At 34.0% G+C, this 14,105-nt stretch overlaps 1 protein-coding gene across 3 annotated transcripts in view; it reads left to right on the top strand.

Moving 5' to 3' along the window:
• LOC102805534 (dedicator of cytokinesis protein 3-like) overlaps window positions 1–14,105 on the top strand; it is a 63,619-nt gene that overhangs the window by 18,938 nt on the left and 30,576 nt on the right. For 2 of the 3 annotated variants that reach the window (XM_085496894.1, XM_085496893.1), the window contains exons 9-29: window positions 132–198; window positions 351–483; window positions 1,010–1,091; window positions 1,581–1,675; window positions 3,102–3,230; window positions 3,878–4,002; window positions 4,515–4,677; window positions 4,775–4,878; window positions 5,259–5,282; window positions 6,429–6,603; window positions 7,156–7,334; window positions 8,051–8,151; window positions 8,531–8,680; window positions 8,779–8,887; window positions 9,508–9,718; window positions 9,834–9,970; window positions 10,973–11,071; window positions 11,513–11,706; window positions 12,317–12,395; window positions 12,514–12,673; window positions 12,761–12,906. In XM_085496894.1, coding sequence (XP_085353020.1) covers window positions 132–198; window positions 351–483; window positions 1,010–1,091; window positions 1,581–1,675; window positions 3,102–3,230; window positions 3,878–4,002; window positions 4,515–4,677; window positions 4,775–4,878; window positions 5,259–5,282; window positions 6,429–6,603; window positions 7,156–7,334; window positions 8,051–8,151; window positions 8,531–8,680; window positions 8,779–8,887; window positions 9,508–9,718; window positions 9,834–9,970; window positions 10,973–11,071; window positions 11,513–11,706; window positions 12,317–12,395; window positions 12,514–12,673; window positions 12,761–12,906 — 2,662 coding nt within the window. The remainder of the gene's footprint in view (window positions 1–131; window positions 199–350; window positions 484–1,009; window positions 1,092–1,580; window positions 1,676–3,101; window positions 3,231–3,877; window positions 4,003–4,514; window positions 4,678–4,774; window positions 4,879–5,258; window positions 5,283–6,428; window positions 6,604–7,155; window positions 7,335–8,050; window positions 8,152–8,530; window positions 8,681–8,778; window positions 8,888–9,507; window positions 9,719–9,833; window positions 9,971–10,972; window positions 11,072–11,512; window positions 11,707–12,316; window positions 12,396–12,513; window positions 12,674–12,760; window positions 12,907–14,105) is intronic. The other variant, XM_085496895.1, reaches the window with a different exon arrangement.

Below are 14,105 nucleotides of genomic sequence, written 5' to 3'. Positions count from 1 at the left end.
AAAGTTTTCCATGTTCATAAAGTGTGCCGTCAACTTTGACCAGGAATGTCTTTCACTCAAGTATGTACATCTCGTGCCTGGGTATGATAAAATAAACAATGGTCTAATGGTTTTACTATGTTTTACTCCAGTGAACGTTTCCTGACTAAGAAAAACAAAAACGAAGTGCGACCAACCAATCTTACTGCAATATTCACAGTGAGTATGAGTGAATTAATCAAAAACTACTGGAACTGTAGAGGGCGCTTGTTTTCAGAACCATATAAAATATCCAGCTGAACTTGTTCTTTGCTAACTTTTAGTTTCAGTAAGATATTAAGGTATGTTTGAAATTATAATATCGTTTTCAGGATCTTGGTGCAGATGACTTGTCCCGTGATTTGTACTTGGTTGTGCAAGTAATACGAGTTGGGAGAATGTTATACAAAGAAAATGAGAAAAAGAAGAGTGACCAGGTATACAGACGGCCGTACGGTTGTGGAGGTAGTTTTTTCATGCTTATCTATTCTGTTGTAATGACAGTATGTTTTAGCTGTCTGTCTGTCTGCCTTAGAACTGTATGCCTGGTTCATTTTCCTTTTGATTAAACAAAAGTAATTCTGTTTGGCCTCATGAGGGCGCAATTTGTCTACTTTGATTTGATCAACTTTCTGTTTGTGACGTTCTTAGAATAGAATAGGCACATCTTCAATGATAGCACGTATCAACCCAAAATATAATTAATTCATTAATTTCACTAAGTTAAAATTTTTTTTAATAATTGATCACATAGATTAACATAGATTTACCGGAAATACGAAAGACAAAATAATCAGTGATTAGTGTATTCATTGATTTACATAGTTGACTATTCATATTATCCTCATGTCAGTCATTTCATAGTTTTGTCTCTGTTATTGTTTTCCACAGCTATAAGTATTAGTGTATTCATTGATTTACATAGTTGACTATTCATATTATCCTCATGTCAGTCATTTCATAGTTTTGTCTCTGTTATTGTTTTCCACAGCTATAAGTATTAGTGATATCTTATCAGCACATACAGATCAGTATGATGATGAACTTAAACAATATTTCATTAAAGTTTATTGGTGAGTTTTAATATAAATGTATTTATTGTGATCATATAACATATTTGCATATAATTTTCATGTATGTACATTGTAATCCAAAATTTGCATATTGATTACATTTTTGCATATCAATTGCAGGTATGTAAATTATATAATACTGTAAAGGGAGTAATTATTCACTGGGTTTTAATTTAGCTTATTTCGCTGAATGGAAAAATGCGCTAAATTAAAACCCAGTGAATATGTAAAACTTAGCATAAAACACATTATCTAAATGACGAAACCGTGAATTTAAAACCCACAGTAAATGCCTGAAATTGGTAAATCAGTGAAATTTAAACCCAGTAAAAATTAGTCATTTTACAGTATTCCATTTGCATATCATTTACATTTTTGTATTTGTATGTAAGTTATGTAAAACAAAATTTGCATATGTCTCTGTTCATTTAGAAAATCAAAATTATTTTTTATTTGTTAAACTATGAATGTCTTTTTTATTTAATTTAGTTGTTTAGGATCTGAAAATGACTTCTCGTCTCTTCATGATAACATAATCAAAAAACAGACAAATAAAGTAAATGTCTCCAACTCGCAGATTCCAGGTAAGTCTGAACAAAATGAGTTTGCAAAATAATAGACTCAGGAAAAATAATCACTCTTGAAATCCGTAAGCTTATTCTGATTTAGTAACTAGGAAAACTTTGAGTATCAGTTCTTGGTATTTTCCTGAGCTTGAATCAAATGAAGAGTGAAGTACAAATGGAAAGAAATCCATGCTCATTTCAATGGAGATTAAGTTTGGAAATTCCAAACAGAAACCCCCTTCTTTTTCCAAAAGTCAGATGTGTGAAGTGCCAAAAATAGTGTCCACTATTAAAATGGATGAAAAATATATTTTTTTTAGCGTTCAAGTCAGTTTGAACCCTTTTATTTAAGTTTTTTCATTCTTCTTTTTCTTCTCCTGCCTTTTTTCTGTCAAGTCATCTTGAGAAAACAGCTGAATGAAATGATCTGAAATTTTCTATAATGATAGGCCCTTATGTTTCTCTGACTTCCTAATTTTGATTGCTCAATTGGTTCATCTTTGAAGTTAAACCGAAAGTGGCCATTTTGAACCCTTTCTGAGGTCTAGGCAATCTGACTTTTTTGTTGGAATATTGGCTACTTATTTCATGAATAGAAACTTTAGGAATCATGTGACTTTTTCTGCCATGTTTTTCCCCTGAAAAATTTCAAAACATATTAACGTAAAAGTTGTTTTTTAGCGTCTATGTATGAAGCACATTCAAGTTTGAGAATTGGGGGGGGTGGTCACATGGTTTGCCACCATATTGGATTTCTTGGATTCCCAAGTTGCATCTCTCAACCGAACTTCATTCAATTATTTAATTTAGTTGCATGATTTTGCTGCCATCTTTGATTTATTTGTTTCTCATGAGTGCTTTAACCGATCAGCTTTATATTTTGAATATAACTACTGTAGAATACTTTATTTTCGCTTGGAATTTATTTTCGCTATTTTAGCTGAAGCGAATATACTTTGTTTCCTATATTTCACATTAAACTCATCAACAATCAGTGAAAATAAATTCCATACAAAATGCCCAAAAAGCCTTTTCAGCGAAAATTAATTCCAGCAAAAATAAAGTATTCCACAGTATATGGCCACAGCTTTTCAGGGGGAAAAAATAATAATCAGTCACATGGTTTGGTAGCCATGGATTTCTGACCAAAATCACCACAATTTGGAGCATTTGTTTCTCAGGAGTATTTTAACGTATCAACTTGTTGTTTTGTATATAGCATTTATGGCTAAAGCATATTAAATTTAGGGTTTTCAGCAAAAATAGCTGCAATTTGAGGGCATGTGCATCTCATGAATGCTTTGACTTGTTATTTTGTGTCTATTACCAAAGAATCTTCTGAGATAAATAACATATACATCAGTGGGTACATATTAAGACATTCATACTTAAAACTTGGACCCGACAAAGCTGCTCTGCCAGTTTAATTTTGTATTTTTTTTAGGAATACCGTTGAATTTAAAAATGTTACACGGCGATATCAAACAAGTCAAGTTAGAGAATGCGCTGTTGTTTGCTGCTAGAGGGATGCAGATTGTCCGAAAGTTGGGATTCGCCGATGTCATAATGCCAGGTAAGAGACTTGGTGTATGTGGCACTTTGAGTTGAAGACTTGAAAGCATTTTTCTTTGAGCTCTGGGAGGGTTACGAAGTAGTAATGTGACCAAAAACGTCAGATCTGTAAAAACAGTGAGAGAAAAAATTGTTTGTGGTTTACAAAAGATGATGAAAATGTTGTTTTTGTGGGTTTTGAATTGATCCAAGATTGGTGAGGATTAGGCTATGGCGTGCCAATGTTCATATCTCAAATGCTGTATCCATCAACATTGATCAGTGCAAATAATTCCAGTTTATTTTGACTCCTCCACATATCATACAGAACTTTAGTAGACTAGTTTCATACAATACTACTACACCCACTTTTAATATCACAATTTAGGACAATAATAATCAACGACATTATCGCTTATCCTTCATACTTGTTTGATCAACTCATTTAATTATCATTTTAATAAAGTATGCCATCTATGGTGAAAATAAGAAATGCAATCTAAAAGTATTGTAAATTTCCAAATGAATACCATACAAACTCTGGTTGAAATTTCTATTCCCATCAAAAACAAATGATGATAATTGCATTGCTACATTAATTTAGGAGATGCTGGGTCTTACTAAATTTATGCTGACTACATTTCTGAATACGCTTTCTATTCTCATCAGGTGATGCTCGAAACGATGTGTACATTACCATGGAGAGAGGAGAGTTTGAAAAAGGTGGCAAGAGCGTTGGTAAGAACGTGGAAGTGTCAATGAAAGTGTTCGACAGCGAAGGATACATGTTAAAGGTGAACACAAAGTCGAATGTTTAACGTTATAGATCAAAAGTTATATGAATAGTGTTGCAAAATTAAATAAAATGCTAAATTTAAGCTACTCTGTTGTAGTAGGAACGCTTGGTGACATTTTTGAAATCGCTTTATCTGGCTGTAACTTAAAATATAAAATTTCTTGCATTGATGTTTTTGTTCTGCTACAAAATAAGAGTTCATTTTAAAGTTCAGAGTTCACGTGCGGGAATTGGGTGTACAATGTAGTTGTGATTTTCTAGTTACCAAAATATCACTGTCTCTAATTGCCAAATCAGTTAATAACTATCAGTTTTGATGAAAAAGCGCTAAATCACAATTGTTGCGTGTCAGCAGTTGTTTTCATAATTCAACGAAATGAAATGTTTGGCTGAGCACATCATCAAGAAGTCTGAAGGGTCCTGAATGCTATAAGAATTAGTAATGTGAAAACTACTATAATGAGGATCGTTAACATTATGAAAATATTTACAATTCTCGCTGATCTGTAGAATTCCATCAAGGTTGGTGAAGGTGCACCGCCAAGGTCAGAATATAACTCGTATATATATTATCACTGCAATGTACCACGCTGGAATGAAACTATCAAGTTAGCGGTTCCACCGGAAAAAGTTGAAGGATCACATGTTAGATTTGAATTCAGACATTGTTCCAGTAAGTATCCTTGTTCTATGCCTTCCCAGAAAGAATACATGTTGTTTGTATCGCTCAATAGATCTTGAATCATGTTTGTCATTTCTTTCTTTCACAGACAAAGATTCTCAAAAGAAACTGTATGCGTTTGCATTCAGTAAGCTGACCAGATTGGACGGCGCTATAATACCAGACGGTACACATGAGTTGTATGTGTACAAGGTATATATGAATACCACAGCTCCTATATACATGATCAGTTGAATATTTCTTGATGGAGCTAAATAACACTAATACCATCAAGTCCCAAATATATATACATGGTTTAATACCACTCTGTCATGTGACACAAAATAACTTGATCGTAATTTGTTTTGCTCTCTCCTAGTTGAAGTCTATTTCATTCGCCACCCACACACACACACACACACACACACACACACACACACACACATCTAAAGAATTGCTGCTCTCTGTCTGAATAATCAATATGCCTTGTTCTAGTTACATGTGTATCTGCTTATCTTATTTTACTTTTTCTTTGGTTGTTGGATTTACAAAATAACCATTTTCCTTCTCTTTAATTTTCTCATTTTTAACAGTGTGACGATTCATTCAGATTTCATGTAAGTTTCATTCACAATCATTTTAAAAGTAATCATGTTTTGTTTTGTTTTATTGTGTGCTGTGCTATGCTGTGTGTTCCCAACGTAACCCCACATCCACACACCCTTGCTCTCATGAATGTTTCATTCAGTCATTTTAAAAGTAATCATGTTGTGTGCTGTGGTATGCTGTGTGTTCCCATCATAACCCCTCATACCTATATCCACCCATCCTTGCTCTCATGCAAGTTTTATTCAGTCATTTTAAAAGTAATTGTGTGCTGTGCTGTGCCGTGCTGTGTGTTCCCATCGTAACCTCTTGTACCCACACACACCCTCCCACCGTTGCTCATTCTTTTATTGCCATTATAAAAGTAATCATGTTTTGCTGTGTGCTGTGCTACATGTATGTTGTGTGCTGTGCTACATGTATGCTGTGTGCTTCAGGCTCATCTTAACCCTTCGTACACACACCTACCCATCCTTGTTTTCATGCAAGTTTCATTCATTTCTTTCCATTTTAAAAGTAATCGTGTTTGGTGTGTGTTATCATTTTATCTCATGCTACTTAAACTATGTACATGCCATCATTATTATCTTGTTTGAGTTTTTAATCCCTATTTTCTAATTTGTTTTAAAATGACCGACTAATGACCATTTTTTGTCCAAGAAAACACCAATGAGCAGCCACAATGACTGAATATCGTTACTGTAAAATCTGTATTAGAAACCGTGGCTTCTATTAAAATGGTACAATGCAACAGAGGAGATGCTGCTTCTATTAGAGAATCTACACAGATGAGAAGCGGTGAATTTTTGGTTCTCAATTGTTAAAAAAGAATGTTTGCGGCTTCTATTAGGGATGCGGCTTCTAATACAAATTTTACGGTAATACTAACCCTTTGAGCGCCATTATCAATTTTTTGCACCATCTACAAAATTATTTTGCGTAGTCTGCTCCTCCCCAAATGAAATGTTGTTAAAAATTAACAAATATTTTGATGAAAAACCAAAGGCAATATCTGACACTGTCTGTATGGCCCAAAATGGTGATGAAATTTACTGAAAATTTTACAAAATGTTGAAATATTTGCACTGGATTCTGGGTGGGGAAAATATATGGCACTCGAGGAGTTAATGGTATCCTTTGCGGTTTATTGATCTTAGTGTGATGATGTCCACCAATTTACCAATGTGAATGTTTACCTCAATTTACCGAGTTGTCAAGCCGATATGAGACATGTATCGGGATCTATTGTTGGAAATGCAACATATCTGAGAAACCTCAAGGAAAGTTTCTTCATCAGATCCAGAGTTTGTTCTACAAAGCTCTCACAAAATCGTAAGTTTGTTTTTCTTGAATGTCCTTGTAAGTTTCCACTCCTTGTAGTTTATCATAAAAATAAATATTTTCTTGAATAATAGAATTTTAAATATATATTGGGAACTGTGTAGATTTTCGTAGCTAGCTATTTCAATAATATGTGTTGATGAAAACAGAATTTCGTTTTTACAAAATTTAGCAATTTTCTCTTCATGAAATTTGTAAAGTATAATAAAACTAAAAAGTACTTTTGGAAGCATTGATAAGTCAAATGTAATCCGAATAAAGAATGACTCGCTGTTTTTTTATCGTATTTGTCGTCACAGTCATTATATACATAGTCTATTAATTCCAGTATTTCCATTAAACATTATATGTATATCATGAATAATCAATAAACATGAAATTTTCATCAAAGTTCAATTTGTTTTCTTTACCCAATAATTCTTTTCTCATCATCACTCTTGCTATCGACAAGTTTCTAATCAAATTGATTACTCTGATGGATTACATTGTCATTCGTTGTTAGTTTACAACATTAAAATAATTATGCTCATCCCGTTTCCATAGTTGACTTAGTAGCATTACTAAAATGGAAAGAAAACCCCCAACGAATCCACGATATTTTACAACGATTTCTGAGAATAAGTGGCGAAGATATCGTGAAGTGTCAAGATATTATAGATACATTGTTCAATATATTGGATGATGACGCCAAATCGTTTGACAAATTAGTGTTTCAAGCACTGGTAAGTATTTGTGACGTCTGTGTTTAATGATGTCAATAATGACAATATGCACCCACCACAATCATGTAAAGTAATCTTATTAATAAGTATTGTGTATTACATCTAATGTGCAAGAGTTGATGTTTCTAACTCTTTCACCACCAAATTTTTCTTTTTTCTTATATTCTTCAATATTTCTGGAAATGAAACCTAATTTTGGAGCCAACAGACAAAATTTGAGTCAATTTTCAGTTTTTACTCTAAAAATTTGGCGTTTTTTGTCCCAATCTTCTGAAGTGTAGACTATAAACGCAACCATTTTGTGAATTTGTGATGACAAGTGGTAATTGGTAGTGAAAAGGCTAAGCTTGTCTTCATATAGGGTTTACATTGTAAATGGTAAAAAATACAGGTTGTTCTTTTACCGTAACAAATAATTTTGAGGCTTTCTGCATTTTCCAGTCATGCATTAACCAATTTTATCCCAATACATCATATGATGCAAACTATTTTTATCCAATTCAAGATGGCTGACAGGCAGCCGTTTTTTGTTTTTTTACTTTGTCCTCCTACCTATTTATCTGGATCAAATGTCAAACCTTTAGTTTTAATCTTCGTCTCACTGACTTAATGATTTCAAAAGGCAATATCATTACGGCTTGGTACTGTGTCGCTTTATAATGACTTTAGCTTATAGGGGCTTGTCATCACTGAAAACTTTGTGTGTTTATTCTCAGGTGTTTATCATCGGTATACTTAGTGACATCAAGTATCGGAATTTAAGAACAGATCTAGATACATACATTGAGAAACACTTCGCCGCTACATTAGCTCACAGGTTAGTCTAAGCATGCTGTGCGCTAGCGTTGAAACACCCCAGTGCTTGTTATGTCTTGTCTTCCTTCAAAACGTTTTGAACGAACCTGGCTTTCTATAAATTAGTTTTTATCGCTATACTGTAAAATACTTTATTTTCGCTTGGAATTAATTTTTGCTATTTTCGCTGATGGAATGATTCAGTGAAAGAAAAATTCAGAGAATATACCTTTTTTCCTGTATTTTACATTCAACTTGTCAAAAATCAGTGAAAATAAATTCTATACAAAACACCCGAAATCTCGTTTCAGCACAAATTAATTCCAGCTAAAATAAAGTATTCTACAGTAATTATTCAATAATGATTATTGTAATTTAATGGGGTATTTTGTATATTTCAGACCTCTTATTAGCTGTCTACGTCAGTGTGCAGAGGATGCTGTTAACCCCAACTTAACAAGTCTCGAGAAACAACAACAAATACGAAGTTCTTTCAGAGCATTACATTATTTATTTAAATTTATTATTCAATCCAGACTATTATATGAAAGGTATGTAAATGAAACTAATCATACCACTCGTAGAATGTCACATTTTCCAAAATTGTGGATTATCGATAACACGGTTTTAAATAATTATACACCTGTAGGCATGCTGGGGGACTTGAAGAGAAAGAATTTAAAACCACCATAAGTGAGTTATTTTTATCAATGAATACAATGGTATCACAGACAGCAGAACATGTGCTCAGTGCACAAGTAAGTTTATTCTTGTATTTGTCCAATGATTCACCCTTCTATTTATTTGTTTGTTTCTGGATTTTTTTGGATTTTATTTGGATTCACCTTTGTATTTATTCTTGGATTCACCCTTGTATTCTTGCCAAGATTTGTACTTGTATTTTCCCTAGGTTTGTTTTGAGCTCGTCCCAGGATTTATTTAGACTCTTGCTTGAATTCAACTTTAAATTCATCCCTGTATCCATGCTTGTATTCATTTGTGGGTTTACTCATCTCTGGATTCATACTTAGATTCAGCCTTGTATTCATTCTGGATTCAGCCTTGTATTCATACTCGGATTCAGTCGTGTATTCATCTTAGATTCAGCCTTATATTCATACTTGGATTCAGCCTTGTTTTCATACTTGGATTCAGCCTTGTATTCATCCTGGATTCACCCTTGTATTCATACTTGGATTCTATACTTGTATCCATCCTGGATTCACCCTGGTATTCATACTTGGATTCTATACTTGTATTCAGCCTTGTATTCATGCTTGGATTCATCCTGTATTCAGCCTTGTATTCATCCTCTGATTCATACTTGGATTCATCACTAAATTCACCCTTTTATTCATTTAATTTATTTTATTGACAGATAACACTGCTTGGTAATTTCAGTACTATATATGACAGTTTAACACACGATAAAGGAAATGGACAAACAGTTTTTACTTCCCATGAAGTTGCTACATATATTAATAATTTAATAAACAATGTGGCTAGGGAATTCGCATCAACTGATCTACATGCAGCAAAACTAAGGTGTATGATAGATACTGTGAATGGTAGACTGTTTGAAGAGGAAGGTAAGATTCAAGTCAACCAAAATAAATATTCAAAATTGTTATTTATTACTGGGAACAATGCAGTGCATCATGGGAGTTTAATTAAGTTATTTTATTTTTTTATTATATTTCAAAGAATCAAGGTCGTTACTACTGCCAGTTTTTCTAAAACATATTCAGTTACATCTAATGCAAAGGCAGGAACTCAAGCTTTGTGCAGAACTATTGGGAGACGTTCTGTCTCTGATGCAGAAAATGGAACAAAAAGCGCAGGTTAGTTGATAAAACTGTTGTCAGGATATCTTGTCAGTGTCTATCAAGTAGAGCTGTTTAAATTTATTCAAACGTATGTAGAGGCAAAATTATGCAAATTGACGCATCGAACACCAGTAGAAGTAATGTACACCAATTGAGTCAAATATAAGGATCAATATTTAAATATTTTTTTTGTGCCAGGCGACGTTCCGGACATTGAGTGTCACTGTTGTCTCTCCTGACTTTTTTTCTGTATGTGCAAATTGCAAGTGCTAGTGCTGACGCATTTTGCCACAGAAGTCATATTCATGTTTGGGACTACATGACAGGGCTGTTTGGCAATCTCCCTGTCAAATGGCAATTTGTAATGCGCTATCCTGGTGTCAATCAGGTCGAACACAAGCACCTGCGGACCTTAACCAAGGTTCCCCCAAAGTCGCATTCGTAAGTGAATGAATCTCGGCCAGTGGAATTGGCCTGCCCATTGAGTCTGTGGCACACTCACCCAGGATAGGGGTCGACCCTTTGATGTTCAGCCTAAGGTTGGATTTGAACTTGGGTCTACCAATCATGAGTCTGGTGCAACAACCACTATGCTACCAGTGACCGGTCAATCTTTTGGATTTAATAAACTTACTAAAAAAAGAAACAATGAGTTATGCTGTTTTACACTATTAAAATTGTTCAGTTATATTACATTGCAATCAAAATTAATCCAATATTTAACCTTTTTACCACCAGTTCTCTCTTTTCATCACTAACTCACAAAACCAATCCAGTTTAGTCTGTACTTTCCATCTGAAGATTGGGACAAAAATAGTCACATTTGTTTGAGTAAAACTGAAAATTGCTCAAGTATTGTCTGTTGGCTCCAAAATTAGAGTTTATTTCCAGAAATATTGAAGGACGTAAAAAAAAAAAGTGCTGAAAAATTTGGACAAGAAAGTCTGGTGGTGAAAATGTTAATGTTAATTTTTGTTCTTAGGTTTATTTACCAATTTATAATATTGTCACCCGCAGACCCAGTCTACCAGTGGTGAAATAGGCCAAATTGTACACATACTGTTAGATAATATATTACAGACTTTACTGACAATCAACAGACAAGGAGAACTCGCAGTGAGTATAAGCCATTCCAATATACAGCCTTCTTTGCACAGTTAAGTAATTACAGTTGGAAACTACTGAACGATATTTACTGGTAATAGAGGTTGAAGAAACTGGAAGGGGGGGGGTGTAGATTTGTTGAGAAAAACAATTCTCCTGGGAAAATTAAAAAAAAATCTATCACACTTACTTGAATATGCAAAGGCATATTTCACAACAATATCATTTTGAAAATGAAGCTTAAAACTAAGTGAAGGAATAGGAATACTCGGCATGTTTTTACTATCTCCATCCTTCTAGAGGTTACAATGATCAACTCCTTAGTCCTCTTGGATGCTTTCAAGGGAGGTCAAATAAAAAATATACCTTGATTAGACCATAGACCCTCCATTTCTACTGGAGGGTCTATGATTAGACAGGCTTCTCTAATGATCACTCTTTTTGTTGCCATAGGGACCCTTTGTTGCTTGTTTCATCGCAATACTGAAACTCATGAGAGAGGAGCATTTTAAGAAACTACTGAGCAGTTTCAGTGAAAGAAAACCGCTCAAGGAGTTCATCACCAGAATATTCATGGTGTTCAAGGAGTTAGTCAAACAAGACGTCTTTCCATCAGACTGGATGGGGATGAGGATGGTCACTAATAAGTAAGTTGGCAATTTAGATGACAGTTTCATTTTGTTTTTGTTTCTAAATCATTTTTACCTTGCCTATAATGATAATGAGGTGAGGTATAGGTTACTCTGTCTGTCATTGTCACCATTATTGTTGTCGCCATCATCGTTGTCGTTTTCCTTGTCTTGTTTTTTTTTTTATTCAATCTTTCTCAAACTTGGAAATATGTTCAAGCAATGTATAATCTTGGTTTAGTTAAATTTGTGCTTATGAGTGGTGTTTACTTTCTAACCTATCCAGTGTATCTTTCGTGTTAGCTTCTATCTTCTGTATGCAACTTCCAAACATGGTAATAAATAGAAAAGCTATTTTTTTTTCCTTTTCAATGACAAAGTCAACCTTTGTCACCTTTAACATAATTTTTTCCAGAATTGTTCAATAATTTTGATCGATACTTGTAGCTGATGATAACTGATTATGTTCATTTGGTCCAAAATTAACAAAAAAAATCATTAAAAAAAAACATTTTGGCAAGAAAAATTGTTGTCATATGAACACAAGGATGATCCCATAGTCTTTTTCCAGTCTGTCATAGTTGTTTCACAGTGTTTCATTTTTGTTCTGTTAATTTGTATTTTTCAGTGTGATACTGTTAGCCATTCCATTTTTCTCACAAATCTTGACGTCTCATTTCTTGGATAACGATACTTTTGACAGCCAAGTAAGTCCCAGCAAGATGTGTTTTTGTAGCATTCATAGTAAGATCATTGATTTAAGCATCAAATATTTTAAAATAGCTTCTTTTATTGATGTTTGTTTTATTTCTTGTTTATATTCAGCTTTGGAGCAGTTTCTTTCATCTCTCTGTGTCGTTTTTGACACAACCGTGTTTACAGCTCGAGACGTTTTCTGAAGTGAAACGAAACAAAATCAAAGATCAGTACGGGGATATGAGAGTCTTGATGGGATTTGAGATAGTCTCTATGTGGCAGAATCTTGGTGAGTGTCAATGTTGTCTGTATAGTTGTCATGATGACATCTTTTCCAGCTAATACCGATTTTCTAATTTCTGAATTTTCTATTTAGGGGATCACAAAATCAGTTTCCTCAGTCTCATTGGTTCATTCTTGGAAGTCACACTAGTCCCAGAGACGGAACTCCGCAGAACAACTCTTCCCATATTCTACGATATCATGGAGTGTGAACAAAAAAACAGAGGAAACTTCAAACAGGTATGACCTTTGACCCTCAGAATGGTTTGTGCGAAATTTATTTCTTTTAATTTTCATGGTTGATGAAGTTGCTGTCGCATTTGATGTAAAGATTGATTTCTGATGGATTTTCTATGCAAAATTGTTGCTGAAATATTTCTCAGTACTTACGTAGATGCCATGTCTGAGTTGCAGATTCTAGATTCACTTATGGCTAAGGCCGCTCTATTCTACTCCATTCCCAGCAAAAAAAATATTTCTTAAGGCAATAAGTTCAATGCAACAATTTTTCAAGTGAAAATTCAGAGACAGTCAGTACTTTTATTTTTTTCTCATAAAGCAACAAGTGGATATTTTTCACATGGATTTTAATCTTAAAAAGTAAATGATTATCATTTTAACAAAGTTTTCAACTTACAAACCAATTTGGCTCTCAACTAAAACCAATAACCCCTAACCCTAATTTCTCCCCGAAAACTATAAAATCTGAAATATTGCAATCATGTCTTAAATTAAAATGGATGTTCATATGACAGAACTATCACTCAACTACACTAATATCAATCTAGTTTTTTCTGCTTTAAAACACATTGGAAAAATTTCATTTTCTGTACATTTTAAACACACTTACATGTATTTCTGTTGGCACCGCCAACAGTCAATTCGAACAAAATGTCACCTTCATTCTTCATGATCAAAAAAAAACTACCGTATAATTGGAAAATTTACATGAAGTGTGTCCATAGAGCAATGTTGTTTTTGTATCTGGACTAAATAAAAACATTTTGAATTAGAACTCTATATCACTTTTGGTAGACAAGAAAAAAAAGCTGTCCAATACAGTCCACACTGTATATTGCAAAAATCAGATTTCGAAAAATTAGTCTCTCCTTTGAGAATGAAATTCAGGGAATTCTAATTAACCCTCAGTCAGAATGACAGTGGCTCTTTGCTGCACTATATACACAACAAACAGACAAAGTTGCCTAAAATCAATTTAAATTAGGGAACTGATCATTACCACCCAGCCGGTTTCCTGTGAGTTTGACTCGGTTTACCGTACGGGTCGTTGCTTTACCGTACCGGTCGTTGCTTTACCGTACCGGTCGTTGCTTTACCGTACCGGTCGTTGCTTTACCGTACCGACCGTTGCGTTACCGTACCGGCCGGACAATTACCGTACTGATAGGACCAATACCGACTATTTATCACCTTCGATT

The sequence above is a fragment of the Saccoglossus kowalevskii genome, chromosome 3, assembly GCF_978046115.1.
Source record: "Saccoglossus kowalevskii chromosome 3, keSacKowa6.1, whole genome shotgun sequence".
NCBI lineage: Eukaryota > Metazoa > Hemichordata > Enteropneusta > Harrimaniidae > Saccoglossus > Saccoglossus kowalevskii.
The sequence above is the reverse complement of the archived record's forward strand: the minus strand, read 5'-3'. Positions and strand labels throughout refer to the sequence as shown.